At 38.5% G+C, this 25,214-nt stretch overlaps 1 protein-coding gene across 5 annotated transcripts in view; it reads right to left on the bottom strand.

The window, feature by feature from the left end:
• The window catches only part of ADGRG6 (adhesion G protein-coupled receptor G6), a 111,568-nt gene that overhangs the window by 50,907 nt on the left and 35,447 nt on the right, over positions 1-25,214 (bottom strand). For 4 of the 5 annotated variants that reach the window (XM_039568767.1, XM_039568765.1, XM_039568768.1 and 1 more), the window contains exons 3-6: positions 18,099-18,440; positions 11,772-12,392; positions 7,027-7,095; positions 3,900-3,983 (exon numbers count right to left, since the gene is read on the bottom strand). In XM_039568767.1, the coding sequence (XP_039424701.1) occupies positions 3,900-3,983; positions 7,027-7,095; positions 11,772-12,392; positions 18,099-18,440 (1,116 nt within the window). The remainder of the gene's footprint in view (positions 1-3,899; positions 3,984-7,026; positions 7,096-11,771; positions 12,393-18,098; positions 18,441-25,214) is intronic. The other variant, XM_039568766.1, reaches the window with a different exon arrangement.

The following is a 25,214-nucleotide window of genomic DNA, read 5'->3' as shown; positions in this document are numbered from 1 at the left end:
GTATTTTGGAATGTCCACTTGATTTTCAATGGAGTTTTGTCCTAAAACAGTAAGATAACTTCTTGGTGTTTCTGTCGTTGGCAAGTTTAACTCTTCTACATCCCACTGAGGGAGCAGGCTTGGAGAAATTGTATCAAGATGGTTCTGAAAACTTTGTGGGAGTGGAGGTGTGGAATACCTGCTAGGAGGTACGCTGACTCTGAATTTTGAGTCTGGATGAAGAAGCTGCCTTAATTCCAAAGACATTGGAAGAAAGTCAGAACTCATTGAAGTGATGTATTTTAAAAAAGCACCTGCATCTTTCTGAACTTTACTTCTTGGTTTATCAACGGTATTTCTTACAGCATCATCCTCCAGAAGACCTTGAGACTGTGGTGTTCCGTGTGTTCTTGTACTGCTTATCAAACTCTTAACTACCCAAGTAACCTGAGTCCCAGGTGTACTGATCAAGAAAGGAGCTCGACTACCCCTTGAACAAGAAGGCTGGGTTCCTGAATGTGTTGGAAAGACAGACACAGGCTGATGCTTACTGTTTAGGAAGGTCATGTCAGTTTGATCACTTACTGTGTCAGTTCGAATTTGCATGTGCAAACTATCTGTGGAGTTTTCGAGATCAAAAGGACTTACCTGTACCCATACAGAAGATTGAGTGAAAGGTGCTTCCAGGGAAGGGAAAGGAAAATCAAAATAAAATTCACTGTTGGAAACCACAGTTAGGTTTGCAAAGTTCATTGTTGACTGCAATTGTGATATTGACCTGTCATTACCTTCTGAAATTCTCTTTGAAAGACCTGGAATAAATGAACTAAAGATTTGTGTTTCCAAAGTTAATACATGACTAGAAAAATTAATTTCTTCAGCTCTGTTACCTAATGATCTAATGGCAGATGTTTGTTCAGAGATACTGTCAGACTTAGCATACAAACTAATGGACAGCAATCTCTCTGTCGGGGAAGAAAACAGTTTATTAAATGAGAGCCAGAAATTTTCTGATGGCTCCCTAGAAAACATTTGAGATGCTTCTTTCAAATGGTGGGAAACAATCCAGAAACTTGCTCTTAAAGAGGGGGAAATATCTACATATTTTGTTGGAAAATCCAAGTAATCTGAGTCCCAGGAGTCACCAACTGGATTCATGTTTTCTGGCTCTAATATGGAAAAAGCTGACTCTTCATTACTGTCATGAAATGCATCTAAATTGTTCTCCAGTGCTCCATTTCTGAGGGTCTCATTTGGCTTTTGAAAGTATAATGAATGCCGTAAATAACGAGACCAGTAATTACTACTAGATAGAAATATGCTGTCACTTTTCAAATATGTGTCAGTCAACAGCTGTTGATAAACAGGCAGGGCTGTTACAACACGCTTAAATGCTGAGCTTGTCCAGCCTGGTTCTACCAGAAATGCTGAAAATGTTAATAGTTCTCTATTGTGTCCTTGGACAGAATTTGTCAGTTGGATCTCAGGCATAAATTTTGTGTATGTTTTTTTCATGTTTTGGAAAAAACTTGTTGGTTTTGCATGTAGAATCTCCACAGAGGTTAAATTTGTAATGCCTCCTGAGTGATGTTCCTTAATGTGCATAGATTTTCTAAACTGAAATGCACTGTTTGTTGTTAGTGTAGAAAAAGTTTTCCTATCAGCACTACCTTCTATCATTTCCAGGTAAAAACTTTCAGGTGCCAAGTCTAGCAAATCTAACCTACTTTTTTGGAATGGTGGTTTCTCATCTGTGGATGATACAGACAAGCTAGAAAGAGAATGATGTCTGTCTCCTTGAATGTCAGAGGTGATATGATGATGAAACACTGTCTCATTCCACCAGTTCACAGGCTCCAAGACATTGCTTGTATGCATGAAATTGTTTGTGTCGCTGTTGGAAGATGAAATCCATGGAGTTTCTTTTTTGTGTTTGTAAGCAGTGCTGCTGCTGCTGCTAACAGGAGAGCAGAACGCTGGCTCAGAGTCAGAATGACCAAGCCTACTTGCCAAAGCCCATGCTAGCTCTGCATTAGGATTTCTGCTGTGAAGAAGAGGAACTGCTGCCTTCACAGGAGGCTCTGTAACTGCATCTGCTGCATCAGAAGTACCACGGAATGGACTTCTAGAATAATTCAAAATATTTTCATTTGGCAACTGATTCATTACAGTATTATCTAGGTTGATGCTTTCCATAAAAGCAGACAAGATTACGTTGCCAGTCTCCTCAGAAGAAGCTGATGTGGACAAGGCTGGAAGGAACAAGCTGTATGGATATTTTCTCTCTGGGTTATCATCTGCTGAATTTTTACTGAACCGCTGAGGCCTTTGCTTCACTGGCCAAATAATTGGGGTTGAGATAATTCCTATTGTTTTGATCCCTTCTATCTTAGATTCTTGCTGCCACTGTGGTCGTGAATGGGAAAATTCAGGTGAATTTCTCTTCATTCTGAAGATAACTGTAGCAGGAAGTCTGAATTCCTGCAGGTCTGTGTGTAACAAGCCACATAGTTAATGGATTAAAGAAAATATATGTAACTTAACTCTCTGTTCTTGGCTGTCTGTTCTCAGTCTAAAAATCAACTTACCAAGAGTGGAAAATAATGCCTGTTAGCTGAGTGAAAGTTTAATTTCCTTCTACCGTAAGTGAATTTGGCTTATTTTCATAGTCTTTCTACTTTTTCTTGAGAGTTTCAAAGCTAGAGAAAGGACTTAATTGTCCAATTTTTATTCATACTAATATTTATAAGATTTAGTTCATTCTGTTAAAAAAATCAGAGTGCTCTTAGTGAACATAGATTGAGTGGCTCCACAAAAAGGAAGCAGACACTATTTGGAAGAAATCATCACTATTTTCTTCTTATTTCTACAGCTTATTAAAACCAAACAGTCTGGATTCAGATAAATTCTTTCACATTGTGTACTGTACTGTCTGATTGCCAGTGTACAATAAATTATCTGCCAAGAGAAAAAATACTCCAAGAGTTTTAAATCCTACAGTAACAACTAATGGACTGGGGGAAAAAAACACCCAACCAAAAAAAAACCAACCTAAAAACCAAACCACAAACTCCACCCAGATTCTAATTTATTTCATGTGGAGTACACTGAAAAAATAAATCTGTAAAAAAAATATATATTTAAGCCTGTGATGAAAATTGCCGAAATCTATCTCTGTGTTTAACAACCAACTATAACAAACTAATAAATATTTTAGCAGCACTTCACAAAATGATGGTCAGTCTTTAGGAGACGGTGATATCACAGAATTTGAGAAAACCTCAAAAGAAATCCTGGCTTTATTCCTGTGCTAATAATACGTTCATTTACTACCTTATTTTTTCCCTTAATCTTTCTAAATGAAAAGTAAACGATATCTGATACTGTCAACATTTTCCCTAGTAAAGTCTGATCCAGCTCTTCTTTAAGTCAGTGGAAAGATTTCTGTTGACTCAGTGGAAGTGGCTTTGCTCTATAGGAATGGTTCCACTTGGCTCCTGTGCCTGAGGAATGGCGAGGAACTAGTGAGGAACAGACAATCCAAGCATACTACCACCCTGGCTGCACAGGCAGGAGCTACACAACATCTGACAACCTGCAGCCTTGAAACACTTCAATAGCACGGTTCTTTTTGGACCCTTTTCAAAAATCCCTCTTCCTTCCCTTGTTCTTTGCATTGTTAAATGCAATGAGTGACACAAAGCCAGGTAAACACGATACAAATAAACACAGTTTGGTTCTGTTCCCATTTGCACCATTCTGACATTGTCCAGAGATTTAGTCCTGATTTATTCAGTGTAAATGAGATCAGAATCGAGACATGACCCTTGACATTATGATGGTAGGAAAAACACACCTTAAAATACAACAAATTTGCTTTAGACACAGTACAAGGAAAAATGTAACACAGGATTTCTTACCATTGTTTGGCTTATCGTTTCTATTAGTATCAGGCATGTTAGTGGTGACAGTGGGTGGTGTAGGAGTAGTAGCATTTACAGTAGCTGGTAATAAAGATGAGAAAGAGGTGAACTTGAATGAAATATGAATGTTAATAAGGTAAGACAAAATGGGAACAATGCATGACAATGTAAAATGAAACCATCTACACACAATGCCATAAATGTTAAAAAAACACATTATTTTTTCTGTACAAAGTGATGAATAGATACGAACTGAGGCCCCAGTCCTGCAATCCTCACTTGCACTGACTTCAGTGGGAATTTTGCCAGTGTAAATTTTGCAGGATCAGTCCTGCACTTCTTTCATAAACTCAAAATTCTCTTATGAGAACCTTAGTTGTGCAAAGACCAGAAAATGTGTAAGTTCTAAGATGCACACACTTAGAATGCTGCTTGTGAAAAGAGTCTTTGTCCCTCCTCAAAGACTGAATATGACAAACAAATGAGTAACTAGAACATCCACATAAGGATCCACTTAACTCCACTGAACTCCAAACAGTGAAGAGAATTGAAATCAGACTTGGAACAGGTGAAGTAGAATACCTATTTTGAAAGATTTATGTAGGAACTCAGCTGTACTGTTCCCATTGACACCAACAGGAGTCACTCCACAAAATCGTGGAGAAACAGATGAACACTTTTCAAAATTAGGAGGAGCCAAAACTGCAAATTTCCCCCATGATGGACTGGGAGAGTATATGTGCTAGAGGAATTCAAAGATCATGCCACTAAATTTCCAAATAATGGTTTGGAAAATAATTTAGTTTTGTTCAATAACTCCCAGGGAATGTAAATCCACTCACATAGATTTTTTTCCTGAAAACCCTTATTTAAAATCTGAAGGTTGGTAAAATCTCCCAGTGTTACATGGCTTTGGAAGATTTTGACCAAGAATCAACCTAGGAAGGTTAAGCAGTTATATTTTGGGCAAGAAATTTTAATGTTTTGCTAGGTTGATTTATCTAACCTTTTGAGCACAAAACACAAACTTCTCACAGCATAAGGAGCAGGTTCATGCTCAGGTATCAGCGAGACAAGAAAATTAGGGAAAGAGAAGGAAGAGTTGGACAATGGAGCAAACAGATTCTAATTGGAAAAGTGAGCATATAAAGTGACACCCTGTAGTATAAAAAAGCTCTTCCATGAAACTACAGCACTATATTGTCTGAGGAGTAATTTACAAGACTTCTTACAGACTGTGTCTTCCAGCCAATGCTGTTAAAGGAGGCATCTAATGAATGAAAATTTCTACTAAGCATAATGGAGAAATCAGTTCTTTCATCAGACACAGCTGACATAACCTGGCATCCACAAACTTTTTACTGTTGTTATTGCACAACACCAAACAAACAAAGGAGTCCAAACTGGCCTCTCAGTTTAGACAAAGTCTGTGGTATTGACAGAAATAGATAGACATCTTATTACAATTTTCATTATTATGACAATAATGATGATGGTGCTGAGTGGGATAAACCTTATCTGGCATCTTATTCAAAAGTGACTAACTGAACACAAGGGACATTTCACCAAACACTTTTTAGAGAAAGAAAGAGTATTACCTTCATGAAAATACTCATAATCTTTATTGAAGATGAGATGGTCTAAGATTTTAAGAAGGCAAGTTGGAAAGGCAGCTTCTTTTATTAGAGGCAATATCTACTACTAGACAAGTCAATAAAGCTGGGACAAAGGATGAGGCTTTTAGAAAAGCAGGCTTGTTTAGCTGAAAGTGTGTCCATTTCTGCAACCATACTGGCTGACATTATGAAAGATATTCTCTTCCTTTCATACCATGCCATTTTAATGGAGGAAAACACTCAGAGATCTTCCAAAAGAACGGATGAAGGTATTTACACGGTGGTACCCTTTACATACAGAAATACTAATATGGAATAATTGTGGATGCCTCATTTACCCAAACTACTTGAGTAGTAGTATTTAGATCATACTATGCTTTGGGAATATGATGCCTGAAAATTACTGTTTAAAGTTTGATTATGGACATTAATGGCATTTCACTTTCCCTGTGGAGACCAGTACAATATGCTCCAAGAACCTGAACCAAATTTACCTCAGGAAAATCTGGGAAAAGTACACTGAAAACTGACATAGATCTCTTACTGGCTGGTCAGAGTGCATTTTCCCTTTTATTTTTAAGCTAAATCCAATTTACTTACAAATATTGGTTTTGAAAGAGTTCTGAGACTTCTTGTTCTCCTCTTATATTTTATTCTCTCCTGTCTCTTTCTTCCACCATTCAGCTGTAAAGGGGTTACAAAGCTAGATATTTTTGGTGCAGTTGCTGCTGTAATTAAAGTTTAACATAGCATACCAACACATTATAAGGCCTGTGTTCATGAATGTGTTGTGGAAATGGGTTGATGTTGCTCATGTCAAGCAATTCTTATGGAACTTCAGCATCTGAGCAGAACCATACAAATTAACCATCCTTGCATGTCCACTGATTCATGTGACACGGAAATCTGTAGGGCTCACCCGTTCCTTGCATTCAACTGAGCTGACCTTTAAAGACTCCTAATGAATTTTTATATGTGATGATTTTTAGACTATTAAATCATCACCAAGTGTTGTAGCATGTGTTTTTCTCTATCAGCTGCTGAATTTTGCAATTTGATGTTAATTATTTTACCTTCTAATCTCAAAGTATCTAGCCTCAAAATAGCTTCTTGGAAAAAAACCTTGAATAAAAGCTAGTTCCTTTATTTACATCTGCTTGTTTTTTTTACAGATTTACCTAGTTCTTATACTGGTTAATATTTTACTGTGAAAATGTGCAGGGGGAAAAGAGGTGGAGAAAGAAATGAAAGCAGTCAGTTAATTCAGTTTTGATATAATGGAGACTATTTGGAAAATGTATTATCAAAGGAGTGATCACCTTTTTTCCACACATATTGCATGTACAGGACACCCACATACTTGATGAGACTAAAGAATTCCTTTCCTTGCTATTTTTTATTGCCACTCACCCTTTTAGAAATGACAATAAAAAAGAAATGGAATAAAACCCCGAGGAAAAGAAAGATTTCCCAAAGATGAAACTGTGAAAAGGACCTGGATTTCTTACCTTGGCAAAGGCTTCCTAGGTTTGCACAACTGGTTGGTTCAATTGAAGAAGAGGGAATTAGATATGAGCCTTTAAAAGAAGAAAACAAATAATTTAGAAAGGGTTAGTTATTGGGCCTAAACCTATCATGTCTGAAAACACATTATATCATGCAGTGACACATTCCTCTTCCTAATTTCTCTCAGTCGCAAAACTGACACTGCCATTTGCCTTTAAAACTCAAAAGTTTTCATTTTCTGTTGCATTTCAGGGATCCTTGAAAACCCCGCTGACTCGCAAGTTAAGAGTCACTTACATATCCTCCTGTGGTTTTCTTAGCTTTCACTAAATAACAACTTGTGTGTACTCCATGAAATGGGTTTAAGCAAAGGGGTCAGTATGGCCATGGGATTTATATGACCTTCATAACAACACATGCCTTGGAGGAGCAGCTATGCTCTGCTGCTGCAGCACAGGCTACCCACCACACACTTCTGAGTAATCTGCCTGTGACAGACACCAACCAGATAAAAGGTGATTAAACTTGTTCCTCTGCCCGGGGCGAGGGTGTGATTAATATTCTGGTATGCATGATTTATAAATAGATAAAGTTATAAGTCTGTATCTCTACAGCATTATTCATAGCAGCAAGCATTACACTTTGATGATCTGGAGACAAAACCAAGGCACATAAGAATGGCTACAAAAAAGAATTGGTGCAACTGCATAATTATACTTCCTGTATCCCAGAGGTTCAGCTGCAGATACAGCTGCCTTTGCATACTGTGTTGAAAATAATGGGACCATAGAGATCTGTCAAAATGTGAACTTACTATGAGTTTTGCCCTTTTGACTTTTGCTTTACCACTTCAGAATCATATTGATTCAATGAAGTTCTCTCATGAAACACACTATCCTTCCATAACATTGAATAGCTACCACCCATTGGCTTGTAAAGACAGCTAAGAAAATATTTCCTGTGATGCAAGAACAAATGAAGCATGGAGCTTTGACACAGAAATTGTATCATGCCACAGATACCACTACATGTATTGCCAACAAAGACAGGGTGGAATTAAAACAAGTCATCCTCAACAATATTAAATTTCAACAATTTTTTTAATGGATTAAGAGACAGAAGCAAATTCACTTTCTTGGTACACTTCCTATGAACTCCAGGAAGGATGTTCTAAGTGAGTGTACTATCTCCTGCATGAGGTGGGGTTTTTAAAATAAATTTGCTAATATTAAACAGTCAATATCAAAACCTACTCTAAGTTTCACCCCTGTTGTGTAACATGGAAAGATGACCTGAGAGTTGGCTGGAAATACTGTGGGTGTTCATATTTTCTTCAATGAGTATTTAAAATGAGTAAATCAAAATAAAATTTGATTTGATTTGGTGAAACTTAAAAAAAAAATCAAATCCAGCTTTACAAAACATTTAAGTCAGAAGACATTGCATTGAGTTTGCATGGCAAGGATTTGGCAGTAAAGGGGTTTCAGGGGCAGTTCTGTGAGAAGCCTCTCACAGAAGCTTTCCCTATGCCCAATGGAGCCAATGACAGCTGGGTCCAAGATGGATGCATTGGCCAAGGCCAAGCCTGTAAGCAATAGTGATAGTGCCTCTGGGATAACAGATTTAAAAAGGGGGAAAAGTTACTGCACAGCAGAAGTTGTAGCCAAGAGAGGAGTGATAATGTGAGAGCAAAACCCCACAGACACCAAGGTCAGTGAGGAAGGAGGGCAGGATGGGCTCCAGGCACCAGAGCACAGATTCCCCCCAGCCCATGGTGCAGACCATGGTGAGGCAGCTGTGCCCCTGCAGCCCATGGAGGTCCAGGGTGGAGCAGAGATCCACCTGCAGCCTGTGGAGAACCCCATGCTGGAGCAGGTGGATGCCTGAAGGTGGCTGTTACCCCATGGAAAGCTGACATTGGAGCAGGCTCTTGGAAGGACCTGTTGACCCATGAAGACAGGAGCCCATTCTGAAGCAGATTTGCTGACAGGACCCGTGACCCCATGGACCTGTAGTACAGACATGTTGTGTGATACATTGCACTCCAAATGTCTAAAACTCAGACATCCGTATCTGCTAGACTTTCTTTATAGTTAGTGGAGAGGAACAGGCACTCCTACAGCAAAAGAATTTTGACTTCACTGAGACATCTTCTCCAGCATGAGATGCACTGACCTGTGGAATAGCCTTTTTGATTCCACTATTCATAAAGAGCAATGAGGGCAATTAGCTTAGCCTGAAACGCTGCCCAGCTGCCTAAGGCAGACACATCCCACACTGAGCTAAATCTGAGAGTGAAATTAAGGATTCCTTTTGCCTTGGGAATGAAGGACTCATAAAATGCACATGAAAAAAAAAGCAATTGCAGGCATGGACAGATATGCAGCCATGTTACCCTTAAAATGAGTAGATCATATCCTGCTACAGCTGTAGCCAGTGCAGGCTTCAGAATAAGAACCAGAAGCTGATTAAATGCTCCTCAGTTTGCCCGTACTGAACTCTGAACTGGTCAATAGCCATACACTTCTATCACTGCCTAGGCTACTTGTTTTACAATGAGTCCGGATACCTAGGCTGTGTATGTATACCTTTAAATGCAATCTGCATAAAGGTATGGCAATAAAAACAGAATTCTGTCCTGTCTTACACAAGCACCACACCACGGCTGTACAGCTGTGAAAACATTAGTCTAAGGAATAAACTAATAAAAGGTAAAACTATGAAAAGATTATCTGAAACAATTTTCCAGTGTTTTATGCTCCATAAATCTACTTGTAAAAGCTTTGTCTGAAAAACCATGAAAATAATACCCCTTGAAAATGTAAGCACTGTTCAGGCAAAGATGTGTTGAGATCACTGCTAAATGCGTGGTTTGTTTTTTTTTAAGTTACAAGGCACTTCCTGGTGAAGCATTATTGGAGCTGTGCAAAAAACTCTTTTTTGCATAAATCCTTTCACTGCTGTTAAATGAAGCCTAATCAGAGTCAGCTCCCCAATGTCAGTGGTTTATTCATGGTTGATAGCCTGACTCATCAACTCTCCTGTTGAAGTCTGGTTTTACAAAGAAGGCTTTTACTTGAGAGGAGGGAGGGAAGACAATTCTAACAATTTCATCTCTGGGATTAGTAACCATCTCTGAAATGGCACTGCACCCAGAATTTTCTTTTAGGAAATACTCTGGCTCAGGAAAGCTTGTATCACAGGGGATGATTTCACTTCAAGGAAAGAATAAGACTGGCTAGTAAGTTAGTTTCCTCATAGTCTTATTTAGAGGCAACAATGTTTGTATGTGGATACATTTTAAATGACTTGTACAGATACTGGGCCTGAAGTAGGAACGCTAATACACCTTTTCTAAAACAATGCTCTGCTGCAGGAAAACAACTGATCACTCACATCCCAAGGAATAAAGGTGTGGAATGAAAATAATTCTATTGTTTCTATGACCACAGCTGTGATATTATATTTGTGTCATAGGACTGTACAATCTTTAACAGAAGGAAGAACAAGACTCCTACTGCGGTCAAAATTAAATGAGACTGAAGCTTTTACAGAGATCTTGGTAGATTGTTTGGTAAAAGTGTTATGGTAGTCATCATGGTGTAACAGTGTAAGAAGACTAAGATTTTCTGGGAACTTATTCTCTATCAGATCAGTTTGCACCGATTAAATAGAAACAACCATTTTTTTGTCCAGAACATGTTCACCAGTTGCAGTCAAATCAGACTTTTCTTTGTTCTGGTAGAAAGGTGAAGGCACCTAGCTGCTTGTACTTTTATAGAAGTGTTGCTTAATTTTTTTTAGCAGAGGCATGATGAGATCTTTCTCAGTAGTTCCAGCTGCCAGGGAGTATCCCACACTTTGATATGAGTACCATAAAGCAAGCAAGGCAGCTTTTTTAGCCACCTTAATCCCTCAAGAACTATTAGGTACAGAAACTAGCATGCCTCAGTGGTGCCAGCTTCTCCTCTAAAGTTAAATCTAAAGGATTCTCAGAATGCTGACAAATGCTCTGTCACATATACAAAAAAATACTCCAGGATATTTACGTGAACCAAGCGTCTGAGCCGTGAAATGAGAATAGGTTGGTAAATGTATTGAAATTTATCTTCTGGAGTAATCTGGAGGAAAAAAGATCTTCAGTAATTACCAGTTAAAAGAAGGACTGATAATACATCATCATAAAGAAAAAATCTGATGATTTTGATCCTAAACTCTTCCTTTGTGTCCGCTTCCTCTAATTTAGTGTTTTCTTCTAGTTTCCTGTCTCCTATGCACTGTTTTTGTCACTGCTTTTGCTGGCTCTGCATACACAGCACGAGGCTAGCAAGGGCTCCTCTGGCTAATCAAAGGACCAAAGGGCAGGTACAAAAACATTTAGTAATTAATTAGCTAATACACTTTTTTTTCTCTAGAGACCACAGTAATCTTATTTGAGGCCAGCAGGTAGTTGCCATTATCCCCCTTTCGTATGAACCAATAAGGAGCGTTTTGGAAAAACTTTGATCTGCAGATCATTTCCAGCAGCAACTCAATACACTTAGGGGACTTGTTCTTTTCGTTTAAGGAAACCCTTTCAAAGGCTCTGTGTATGGTGAGTGTAGAGCTAAAGTATAGCAAAGGTAAGACCTATTCTTCTTTCACGGGAATGCTCTCATTTTTTTCCATCTTGGTATGTGATATGTTCAGCACAATACAGAAGTGTGGGGGGAAAACAAGCAAAAAAGTTTTGGCAAGGCATACTCACCACAACTCAAATTGTTTTCTGCTTTCAGTGCTGAAGTTGGAATACTCCAGAATTCATTTTCCCAGTCTACAATGTTTCCTTTCACATCGCAGCTGAGGTTGGCCAGTGTTTGCGCATTCATGGTGAAATTCCAGAGGCGGAAGTTGTAAATGTCCCCATTTAGAGAACTCACTTCATTGCTGTTAGAGCCCAGCACCAGCCTCCCATCTCCAGGGATAACTTTGTCAAAGATCTCCGGACAGTTCACTACATGATAGATGTTTTTGGCATATATACCTATAGTGCCCGAGAAGCTATCCCATACAACACACAGCTGCTGAAAGGTTCCTGTGAAAAACTCTGCATTTCGGGGCAATGCATTCTTAAGGATGCACTGTGTGCCTGAGATGGACAGAAAATGGCCTTTTGTGGTCTTCCCGAAGCTCAGGAGTTCTGTCAACAATGCATCAGTGTAGGAGAAAACCTTCCAGTCATCATTGTCATCGCTGTTGCCCTTGGTTGCTTCAAAGCACAGTGTGAACTGTCTAAGCTCTGGCACTGAGATGGTCTCTGCCACAGACACAGCATCGATGTCGGGAACCTGGGGAATGATGACTTTCTGATTCCTCAGAGACACAGCAACTAGAACCAAGAGCAGATAAGTAAATCAACAACAACAAAAAATTAATCATATAGGAATAAAGGCAGATTGGCAGCAGGGGTTAAAGTAACATTCATTAAAACAAACATTTATCATGTCATTTTTATCACTGTAATATACCAACAGCACACACCAGGGGGAATTTGACTTAGGAGTTCACTCAGCTGAAAATATGCAGCGATCCTTTCAATGGCACAGAGAATGCTGTGTGATACCCAGTTAACAACCAGCCCATAAGTTGCATTAAGAGCAATATAGTATGTATTACCTACTGACTTCCAACTCTGTTTCAGCTCACTTTATAAAAATTACTTCTCATTCATCTAGTAAGGATGCATTACGCAACGGAATAAACCAGTTATTTGAAAAACACAGTATGACTTGCTTTTAAAATGTATTATTTTAATTACTTGTCTGCATGACTGCAATACACCAGTGAAGTTCAGGCCTTCCTTCTTTTGAATATCGCAATAGAAGAAAGACCCCATTACATTCCTTGGCAAACTGAAGCCTTTTGTTGCTGAATTCAGCTAATGGGTGTTTCTGCGCAGCATTAGGCATCTTCTCATTTTGTCCCCAGAAGCTTTCTGGTCAAATACTGCAATTGTGTGTTTATGAATATTTATATCCAAGCTGTTCCCTATTTGCTAACAGTTGGGTCAGCAGTTTTGGATTTTGCACAAGTATCCAGAAATTTCTACCCCTACTACTATTTATGTATTGCTGTAAGGGTATTTAGGCAGAATTGCTCTAATTGTTATTAAGCATTCTCACTTGCATGGGCAAAATGGCAGCCACCAAATGAAAAAAAGGTATCACACGACAAATACTTTTTCTCCATGGGTACATTTATGACAATTCTGTTCACTCTATTTTGGAGAACATTATTTTTCAAAATAAAATGTTAATACGCTCAGTTTTATTGGCACATTTATGGCAGCACAATTGTTCCAGCAAATTTGTCCACAGAAAAGTTTCTGGCTACCAGACATGCAAAGGTGTCTGGTACAGATTGCAACAGCCCTCGCTTTTACTTCTGGCTCCACAGTTCTGCATCAGACTGTATCTCCTGCAAATGTCTGCTACCTCTTACATGTTTTCACAGTGTGTATACTGGAAGTTAAACTGTTTCTTGCAGAACCTGAAGAATAACTGCCACAGTAGTTAATTCCCAGCCTCCTCTGGGTTTTTTCAGTGATGCCACAACACTTACACTAATTAATACACATATTCTCTCCTCAGAATGAAAGAAAACCCTTTCAAATATGAGAGGGTGAGACATGAGGGAAGGGTAACCGTCACGCCATACCCAGGAAAAGACACAGATATATGGGGTATAAGGATTCTATGTTGTCTGTGGTACTGCAAGTTCCCTTTGCCAGCTGCTTGCAAAGACTCTGAGTTCCAAATGACCATATTTGGATATACACAAGAACATAATTTGACCAACATATTACATAGTAAAATAACATAAAGCATTGCACATTATCTGCCAACCCAGCAACTGCCTAACAGGAGGGAAGAGAGAAAAACACTGGGCTTTTATAGCTACTGGATTTACTTCATAGATTTATTTTTCCCCCAAGGGAAAAAGCATGCTGTAATGATTTTATAGATAGAAAAAGCGTTCAACCCTCCATTGAAAACAGGGGCATATTTTAGTGGGTTAATTATACTGTAAGCTACTTTGCGTAACATGGAAAGTGTTCCAGAAGAAGTGTAAGGATTCAAGACTTGAAAAAGAAGAAAGCTTATTCATATAAGCACCATCTAGCCTGTGTTATGGCGGTCAGGAAACTTATGGACCACCTGGTCACATTTAAACAGTATAGAAAGAGAAATAAACGGGACTTTGCTCCCATACGGAAAAAGTCTACTCAACTTTGCTGTATTCATCATACAGATTTAACCACTGGCACCTTCCTCATATACTGAAAAGACAAAACTGACAAGTATTTTGTCCACATGGAGAAAGCTGAATCCTGCCATCAATATTAAGTGCGGATCTCTTTCCTGTTTGCTGTTGCACTGTCAGTCATCACACTGATGAATTTCAATGTTTGTATCAGAGAAACTGGTTATTCTCTGAGGAAGAATATACATATACTCTTGCAATACTCATCCAGGTATTCCAGAATACTTTCAGAATGATGTTAAATTTTTTCTCTTAGGAAGATCCTGAGATTAGCTCAATTGGTTAGAGGATGGTGCTAATAATGCCAAGGTTGTGGGTTGGATCCCTGTGTGGGCCATTCACTTCAGAGCTGAACTTGATGATTCTTCTGGGTCGCTTCCAACTCAGACTATTCTGTGATAACTGGATTATGATGGGCATGGGGCTTTTTGACACATTTTCTCATGAAGAAAGTACAAACCTTACTTGCATCTCACTGTCTCACATCTCATACCACCCTTCACGCATAAGCAAGACTGGAGTCTTTAGAATCTATTTTACAATCCCTTGCAGGGAACACTGGTCTCCTACCAGCTGATGGGCTTTTCAGTATAGTTTGGTGCTTAAGGGGTGCCTTCTGATGTTTCTAGCTCCCCTGCTTTCATCTATTCTGTCACTGATGCTGGAAGAAATGTGTCAAACCTTAGCGAGGTCTGCAAGTGTCCACATACCAAGCACATGTTTGAGAGTGTGTTGTTACTACCTCAGTGAATTGTGCTTTTTAATCTGGGCTACTGCAGTCCTGCTTAACTGTATGCTAAATTTACATGACATTGCCTCAAGCATTTCTGTACTAACACAGGTCTGTTGGCTCTTCTTCCTCCCCTTTTGGTGACTGAGTGACTTCTACTTACTGGTGGAGTTATACTTACGTAGTTAAGTGTTACTAGGAAATTATTTACCATGACAGACCCTCAGCTGGTGTAAATTGACGTAATTCCCCCAAGACTGGCAAAGCTGCACTGGTTTACTGTAGCTGAGGATACGGCCCATCCATCTGCTATTGGTGTGCTGCAGGAGGTGGCAAGCAGGAGACAAACATTTGTGTGGGTGCCCAACTTGATATGGACCACAGGACTCTGCAAAACTTAGTTTGAAACTGTTCTTACAGAAAACCGAGCAGCCACACAAAAGCTGTTCTATTCCTAAACTAATTCCCTCCCACAACTCACTCTCTTATGTCTGTCTTTCGCCACATGCATTTTGTCTTTTGTACATACTGCACATTAGGATGTATGTACTACATACTACATATTTTTAAACTGTTTCCAGATAGGAAATCGTGTGTCTTTGAATGGCCTTTTACTTTCCAGCTTTGCATTGCTTTGTGAAATTCAAAATTGAACAAACTAATTAATTTTATTATTTAAAAATTATAAATTCTGAGAAATGGAAAAAAATATAGCAGCATTCCCCTTATTCTGGGAGAAATTAATGCTTTTTCTCCCGTATCACATTTTTAGTAGTTAAAAACAGTGTCAGCTTGAAGTACAAGCTTTGAAACTTCATGTGAAGTGAGGGTGTGTGCAATTTTTCACATGATCTGAAGTGAAGGGGTGTGCAATCTCTCAGATGGCTTTGGGAACTCTTTGCAAGCATAGCAGAGCGTAGTACTGACATCTGCCATGTGGATGTGTTGTCATTTCAGTGTGTGTGCACACTGATGTCCTATGGTCCACATGCTTTTATAACTTGAAAGGAAAGCAGAACATTATGATCCCTTTTCCAAGACCCTTTTCTGTATCCATTTCCAGGTTAAGTGTTACTATGATCTTTGTCTGTAACTATGTTCTGGAAGTGACATAATTGCACAACTGTGAGCAATAAGAAGAATATAGTTATAACTTGCTCTAGAGGAATGCAGCCAGCTCTCTCAGCATCCAGTCAAAATCAAGATGTCAGGTGAAAGTTGCACATTTGGAGTAATGAAATCAAATGAAGCCAGCCTCAGCCTAGATGCTTAACAGCAAGCCTTAACACAGAGCTTCTGAGCTAATATATATGTGAAGTATTAAAATATATGTCACTTGTGAAGGTTTTCGATAATTTTACTCACAGTGGAGAATAGTCTTCTTTTTCAAAATAAAAGGGTATTTTCCAAAACTATTTAATTTTGATGGTGCTATCCATGAGCATAAGGTACTATTCAATTTGGCATGGAGGTAATACTCTTGCTTCCATAAAAGTACCTTACTTTTGTACATGTATATGTACATGTGTATATATGCATGTAGGTATATATACACAAAGGGTTCTCTACCTACGTTTGTGGACCTTTCATCTCCTCCTCATTAAACACAGCTAGGGTAAACATTGCATCTTTCAATTCTAATTGCAACTCATCCCTCACAGTCATAATTAAACATTAAAATATTAAAGAAGAATAAAGAAATAAATCATTTTGCATAATCTGACTGCATGTGATTTTTTATGATCCATTTGATTTTACAACTTCTTACCATACAGAAATAGTTTTGTTCATTTCAAATAGAGAAGCTTTTCAGAAAATTTGCTTTGACTTTCAGAAGAAAACAGATGCTCCTAGAATTATTATCGTATTTATTTTGTCAGCATGAAAGGACCTCAGTAGAGAGAAGTATTTTTAGCTCCTCTGTGATGTTACCTTTCTTCTTTTCAGGACTGCACACAGATTTTGATTATATAATCATGCCTACTTTTGTCTTATGATTCCTGGGAGTGACTATCTTAATTATTTTAAAATAGGTGATATGTGTAATAAATATTTTTAAAATAACCATGAGGAAGGTGTGCTTGTGACTGAAGAGAGAATTGCCAAACTTCCCTGTTCTGTGTTTTCAGAGCCAGCCAACCTGCAGAACATAACTGTGTTACAATAGTATAAAAGCTCAATGCAATACTGGTATTCAGCTTAACTTCTACAAAAAGGAAGTCTACTGAGAGCATGAAATGGGAAACTATAACCTTGAAGTGGAATAAACAGTGAGCCACATATGGGGTTTGTCAGTGACTGTCCTAATGCCCTTTGTTACCTCACTGCCCTTTACTGTCTAATTTACTGTCCAATTAACTCTAATTAATGCTCTAAACAAAAAGCCAAACACCAACCAGAAGTTATTTGTACACTTATCTTCTAGGAAAAAAAGCATGAGTGTCTTTTTAAAACCTTTAAAACCATTGGTATGTATTTAAGGAAGGGAAAAAAAGGTCAAGGAACTGGAATGACAGGTAGCCATTTTGCAATGTCAGTTCATCCCTGGGAGTTTGTTCCAGAGGCTGGATGAACTCTGGTAAGTTCTGCTTTCTGCACAAATTTCTCCCCACTGTTGGGAGTTACTTTGGGCCAGAGGTTCGGGCTGATCTTCCTTCTGGCTCAACTAAGTTCCCTCTCATGCTCTCCTTTAGGTTTCTATGTCCCTCTGCAGGTGTGCTGACCTGAAGGACAGTTATCCTGCTTCCAAATCCTCCAGCATAAACTGGCAGAGAGAGAACTGTTAAGCCTAAAATCTTTGCATGTGAAGAGTTTTTCTAACACACTTCTGGTCAAGTCCTAGAATAGAATAATTTTGATCCAAAGAAAAATAAATTAGCTAACAAAATATACAAGATAACCCTGTAGCCTGTGAAGTGCAGCCTCACCCACTCATTCTCTTCTCATGGAGGACTTGATTCCTTTGGGAAATGTCATTCTAATCCTTACAGGACATTTCCTTATAACATCTGTAATGGCATGAAATGCTTTGGATTTACTTACTTCTTACATAGCTGGCATTAAAACCTTTCTTTTGGATACTGAAGTCGCTTTTAAATGACACAATCATTTCATTTCCAGTAGAATTATAGGATAATCCTTTGGCAGTGATGCCACAAAGGTTCATTGGGCTTTCTCCATTGTCTAATGTCAGGGAATCATAAATGCAACCCGGAGCTTCTTCAATGTCAAAATCAATAAATGTTAGCTGTATGATAAATCCATGAGGTGCTCGGATGATCCACTTGCACGCCTGGCTGTTGGGATAGTCACTGGGGAAGCATGGAGAAGTGAAAATTCCAGAGGAGTCAGTTAGCACGGTCCTACAGTCATAGCATCCATGAGCTGACAATAAAAACAGAGAAAAACTGGAGGTCAGGCAGATGTAACTTAAAAGTAACCATCAACACAATAACTAAATGTATTTCTATACTGAAAAATATAAACAGAGATAGGAGGCAGAAAGGCAGAAAAAGGCCCTGCTTCTAGTGGGCAAAATGTTGAAAATCCCATAGCAAAGAAATATAAATTAAAATTCTAAATACTAACTTGTGCACAATAGATATATTTAACATATATATTGGCCTGATAAAGGCAAATTGAAAGCAATTTTTTTCTGTTCAGAAAGGCAAATTCTAAAACTGCAACTTCTAAAAAGATGACAGTATCATTCACATTTTTTGGCTGATGGTCCGATGCTGACTGTAGGTTATCCCAGCAGCTCTATGACATGCTATTGTTTCCCGAGAAGTGTCCCTGGAAAGGACAGCACAAGAGTTGGGCTGAAGAGCAGCAGAAGCAGCAGTCCCCAAAGGTTAGTCATCTGCATTTCCAGCTAATGCATTCCTCATCACCCAGAAGGGTAGCAGTGAGCTACCGGCTTTTGAATCAACAGTAAATTACTGCGTTCTTCCCATGCTGACTCAGCTCCATTGACACATTTGTGGCAGTCAGGCTTTAAGAAATTCTTACCCTATTTGTCATACTCCTTTCCTCACCTGCTGTGTTTACCCATGAGAATTTCAAGCCCAGTTAGTCCCCAGGGTTGCATTTCTTGTTTGGTTTACATTTGCTCATTTATCACATATTTACTTAGTGTATTATGTAATATCATTACCGTGAACTGCCTACTGCTAAAATCTGTAACAGTTTGCCAAAGCAGCACTGAACAAAACAGGTGGGAACTGAATATCACCAAGAAATAACCAAAGAAACTAACTGGCCCATTTATGCTGAATTACTTCGCAAGCATTTCATCAAGCCACAATCCCATGTCAAATCCTACAAGGATGAAAAAATATGCATTATTAGTTGCCCAAACTAAAAACAACTTAAAAAGTTGTTGCGTTTAAATTACATACAGAACAGTTATAAAATAGGAATAAATGCAACTTATTTCTCCAAAGAGCCCTTGATGTTTCTTTCCACTGACAGGGTCCTGATATTTTTCAGTCACATTTAAATGGTGTTTGGCCCAAGCAAATGGACCCTGACCCTGTGAAGTTGCATGCCAAAAAAGCAGTTTAAATCTGCATTTAGAATTGGGAGGTATATTTTGCAGAGTTTTTATAATTTTTATCTGCAAAACATGAATTCATATGGCCCCAAAGAGGTAAAGAGACTCTTTCAGCTCTCAGAGCCAAACGCAGGCTGGTTACACTAGGAAAGCTCAGTGGGATGCTTATTTTTTCAAATGAGAAAAAATGACCGTCTGAAAGATTTGCAGGTAGCTTTGGGAAGAAGTGGTGTTCCTGGAATTTGAAAACTTGATCTGTGTAGTACAAAAAACAGTCTGTCTGTTTTTAATTTCTCTTCAAATATTTACAGTTAGAGGACTATGCTCACCTGCACTGCAACTCTGGTGTTCCATTTATTAACCAGAGAGGGAATATTTACTTATTAGTATGGTGACTATAAATCCTGCAGTTGTACAAACAGATGACGGCTTCATCCAGTGGATTTTGCACAGACAGGTATCAGTTTTCAGAGAACCACCCTAGATGAGAGAAGGACGAACAGGAAAAGCATGCTCTGTGCCACAAGCCACTGCAGGCAGTCTCCTAGTCCAGGGCGAGTGAGCCTCTACAGGGCAGAGCATCTGTAAGACGGCTCCAGCTGGAGCTGTCTCCAGCTGGAAGACTCAGTTATCCAGGATCCTGATTGCTAGGATAAAGGCTTACAGGGGCTGAGGATTTGGCAGCACACCTCACTCACTCTGCTTCTCATTCCTGCCAGAGAAACAAATGCTCTCTGGGCAGTTGAGAACTTTCCCCAGGCACTCAGATGGACCCAAAGCCAGGGACTAAAGTGTTAAGTGATGTAAATACATATAGGAGCATGGGTGTTAATGCACACGTTCATCCTGGGATACCTGAAGTAATCTTAAGGGCATTATAAGACATTGCTGAACCAGAGAAAATATGCTACTTGTCAGTAAAAGTGTATCTCTCTAATTGGTAGACTATTACACTCAACCTGAGTCTGGAAAAGTCAAATTTGTCCATCAAAGAGAACACTGATGTTCCTTGTGTTTATTAATTCTATTGATCATCAACAACCAAAAACAGGACTCAGCTTTTCTAGTTATCTCTCTCTCGAGTATTTATCATTGTTTCTAGGCTGTGTAAAAAAAAAAAGCCACTATATATAACAAAAACACTTTTATCCCTTCTGTCACTGTAAATATTAAAACATAAATGTCACTTATGATTTTTTAAAATAATTTAATCTTTGCAGGAATGTATTCTTATTTTATTACATCCATATTGTTTTGTTGGTTTTACAGAACTAATGCAAAAAACCAGCCCCTAAATTTAGGTAGGAAAATAAGTGCTCAAAACTTTGCATACACAGAAGAAACAGATTTGGTAAGCAAAATAGTTGGGTTTTTTTTTTTTGAAGTGGGTTGGCTCCATTTTGGTATAGTAGCTATTCTGTCCATGACTGCAATTTGAAGTAGAAATATCCTGTTTTCATGCAAATGTCCACAGTAGTAAGTAAAAAGAAAAGAAAACAAACAACAAAACTATATATAAACAGAATGGTTTTGAATGGAACGTTTTGCACAGCTTCTCATGAGACAGTTATTTTTCTATAAACATCACCTATTTTACTCATTAAAGAGAAAAATTGCTGTGGCAACCTTAGGCTGTCAGCCAAAGCTGACAGATATTTTGCAATCCCATTGGCCCAGAGCAGTTCTGAACTGTGGAGAACAAATACTTGTTGCAATATACACCACAAACATTTCTAGAAGCAATCCAAGATATTTTATTGATTTTAATGGGAACAAATTTAGCTACGATATTCCTGGTTAGGAGCCCCACATACCCAGAATCTGCCTGTCAAGTAATTTTTACCACCATAGACCACAGGAAATTCACTCTAAATATATTTTATACACTAAAGGTCTTTCTCTTTCTCCCCCTCTATCCTTTCCCAGACCAAAATGAACACCCTTTTCAGATAGTGAAATCGAAGACTTCATTTCAACATTTCCTAAATTGAAAACTTCACTGGGTAATTCATTTGTTTCCATCATGAGAATACACTGGAGTATGGTTTTAATTTCATAATCACTTTTTTTTCTGCATCATACTCATACTTCCTATAATAAAGAATATTTAAGTATTTAGTGTGACACTTCAACACAAAACTAAAAATGGAAATTAATAAATTCCTCTGGAGCTAGTTAGACCTTTCACCAGTTACCTAAGTGATTCAAAAATGTTAATTGACTTCAGAAGTGGAACAGACTGTAGGGGAAATGGCTTTTTCCTATCATGGCATGGATATAATGGGCAAAAATGGAAAAACTTTCCATAGAGTTTGGGTTCCTCACCAAAGAAATGAAACTACTGATTTTCCTTAACTACTTAGTATTTGTACAGGGTTTTATACGTGCAAAGCACACCAATGGCTTTAAACTGTAGCTGGGAGAACACTCTGACAATCTGGCCCACTGTAGAAAATTAAAAAATGAGTATTTATTGCCCAATAAAAAGTTTGGTCAAAGCAATTTGGCCACTTTTAATAGGAACTTATCAGTAAAAGCAGGGATAGAATCCCATTCTCATGGTTGCCAGTTTTCCTAACCATGAAACCATTCCCTTTCTTGTAGGAGTTTCCTGACAATTTTACATATATACCTTTTAATTTCTGTGAAGCAGAAAATACGCTATCTTAGGCTTTTCTACACCATGCTGAATCATCTGAAGACTGCCCTAAAACTAAGGGGCTAAGGGAAACAGTATCTGACTCATTAATGATTGCACCACACAGACAGACGTGTGTACATGCAAACCTTACACCCTGTGAAACAAAATTAATTGCCCAGCTTGTTCTGTCCACTGATTTTGTCTCTTTAGCGTACCAGCACTAAATTCCACTATATAAACTTATGAAGACAACTCTAAGTACTGAAATACACAATTTCAAAAGTGACTTTCATGAGTCATTTGTGGGCAGCTGAAGCCACAGCCAGACACAGAGCTACAAAGCCTAACTGCAGATTTGGGAAGGAAACATTCTTTATATAATCTTATCCCATACGTTCCTACTTCTCTTTTTAAATTTTTTTTCTTAAATGACTAACACATTCCAGCATTTGCCTCCAAAATCTGTGCTAATATTCATATTTTCCTCTAGCTTCTCACACTTCTCTACGTCTCTCCATTGTCACCGTTTACCCCTAAAACCTGTCTTTTCTCCTATTATACTCAGCACTTCTTTCTCAGGCATGAGTTTACCTCTCCACCTGCTTTCATTTCTGCACTTATCCAACTTTGGTGAAGTGCTGGACAACAAATTTTGTTTGGCCAAGAATTTTTCTAAGAGTGCAAAAGCAATCCAGCTTGGGACACTGTATATTTCAGCCTTAAAGACCCTAGTTTTGTGAAGGTTAGGATCAAAAGAAAACAGGGTCACTGGAGGGAAAAAGTCCGTACTTGCAGTCTGTGCATTATCCAGTTTGTTTTCACACTAAGTTATGCTTTGCACTGGAACTTTCTTTTCCCAGCTGAAGCACTCAGCATTTCCCACCTGACAGAAGCGCAAATGACTCCACATGGTTAGGCAGTAGCACAGGATACCAATGATAGCTGGGGTGGGTTGAATTTACACTACCAGTATTTTTTTAAAATACATTAAAAGGTTTCCTCATAAAAGAGAATGCTGCTGGATTTAATTTTGGCATACAAATTAAATCTGCTTCTCTCTGTGGATGATACAATATTCATATGAAAATATTTTGAAATAAATCTATGTAGCTCTGGGATTGAATTTTCAGAAAACAAACCAAAATATTTATGTTAACTCTAGTCATATTCAAGTGGACAACAAGATCTCCCCTGCCTGACAGAATTAGGCCAATTCTAAACCACAGAAAATCTTAGCTAGAGTGCCTAGCACTTTAGACATAAAAAAGCAGTACAGAATTAATTTGCTTTCATGTTGACATCTGAGACCTTTGAAGCGCTTTACATATATTTGAAAAGGCAGCACTTACAAGGATGGCCATTTGAACTAAGTAAGAGAGCACAGGCAGGTGACATGGCAGAGGCACTTACAAGTGTGCAGTGATACCCAAAATAGAAGAGAAACTTTACAATCATCTCCTGTCACAGCATGAAAAATCCGCCTAGTTTGATGAACATTAGGTGGAAAAAAGTTTTGCTTTGTAATAAGCAATTAATTGTTCAGGGTTTTTTCTATTTCAAGGATATCATAACACAAATATGGCCAAACATTAGGTTAGATGTATTTATGACTGCAAATAGATGGGTGAATGAGGTCAGCAATGGGCACACCTGCAGACAAGCACAAGGAAGGGCCAAACCACCAAGATGTGGGTGGGCTGGAATGGCTACAGAACAAACAAACCCATGTTATTCCAGCAAGACACAAACACCAAACCCAAAACAGCTATCCTATGGCAGAAGCTTCGACAGTAGCTTATCTTCACCTTAAAAATAATTTTGAACATAAAGGCACTCTGTAGATGTACAAAAATTTCCATATGCGAAGTGTGAGCATATTAATTGCAAGGAATTGTCCTATCATTTACTCTGAACATAAAGTAATGTTCTGCTCTGCTTACTCACTTGTAAGTTAGTTATGAGATAAGACCTCTTAATTTGTTTATGCAAAATAGGAAGCCTAGCACTCTTCTGGAGCCTCTGCAGACCACGTACTCTGCTCTCTGTGCAACCCACACTTTGACTGAGCTCAGTCTGGGAAAGTTCAGATGAGGAGATGTGGCTGGTTTATTTTTTGCTTCTTTATTTACTCTCTAAATTGTAGAACCTGTATGATCTCTCAAAAAGATCTTTATTCTGCTACACTATGCTGATAAAAATTACTATACGCCACACATAATTTAATGTTTGCAGGTATTTAAATTATCAAATTAAACAGACAATCCTAATCCTATTTAAACATTCAGATTTAAAAATAAAATAAAGGATTATCTCTGTAATAAACAGAAAGGAAGGAAGACTCTCATTCTGATGTGTACAAAAGTTTGTCCCTTCACGTACAATGTTACAGGGTGGAGGTCTACTGCTTGAAAATATGACTGTTGTGTATAAATGCAGATATCCCCTGATTTATAATCATCATATGGAACAATTTCTACTTAAGCATTTCTACAATGTGCACAGCTCTGAATTCCCAAAAGTCTTGAGCAAATCCTATAACCTCACAGATATGCTTTGAATTTAAGCATGGACTTAAAATTCAGCAACTGTTCATAGTCCTTTCCTGCACAATGGTGTCTTTGAGTCCTGTATTTGAGGCTTTACAGTCCTGTCTTCAGCCTTGCAGCCCCCTCAAGGCTGAATGGGAGAGCATGACTCCATAACTGCTGCCGTCGGAAATCACAGGGGAGGCACGGCACAGACCCGAGCAGGGAGGAAGGCTGTGCCATCCTCTCTAATTCTGACCCTTATCTTTTCCTTTTAATGAAAGGAGTGATAACTGGACCAGCATAAGCAAACACCCATTCAGGGAGAGAGATCCACTCTCAAACACACAGGATGCATATGGAAAGGTGGTTACCATGTGATTAAGTAAAGCTGATTGAATGTGGGGGGAGAAGGAGGTTGATCTTTTATACCAAAC

The sequence above is a fragment of the Corvus cornix genome, chromosome 3 (assembly GCF_000738735.6).
Source record: "Corvus cornix cornix isolate S_Up_H32 chromosome 3, ASM73873v5, whole genome shotgun sequence".
NCBI lineage: Eukaryota > Metazoa > Chordata > Aves > Passeriformes > Corvidae > Corvus > Corvus cornix.
Note: the sequence above shows the minus strand (reverse complement) of the source record. Positions and strands in the feature narration are given on the sequence as shown.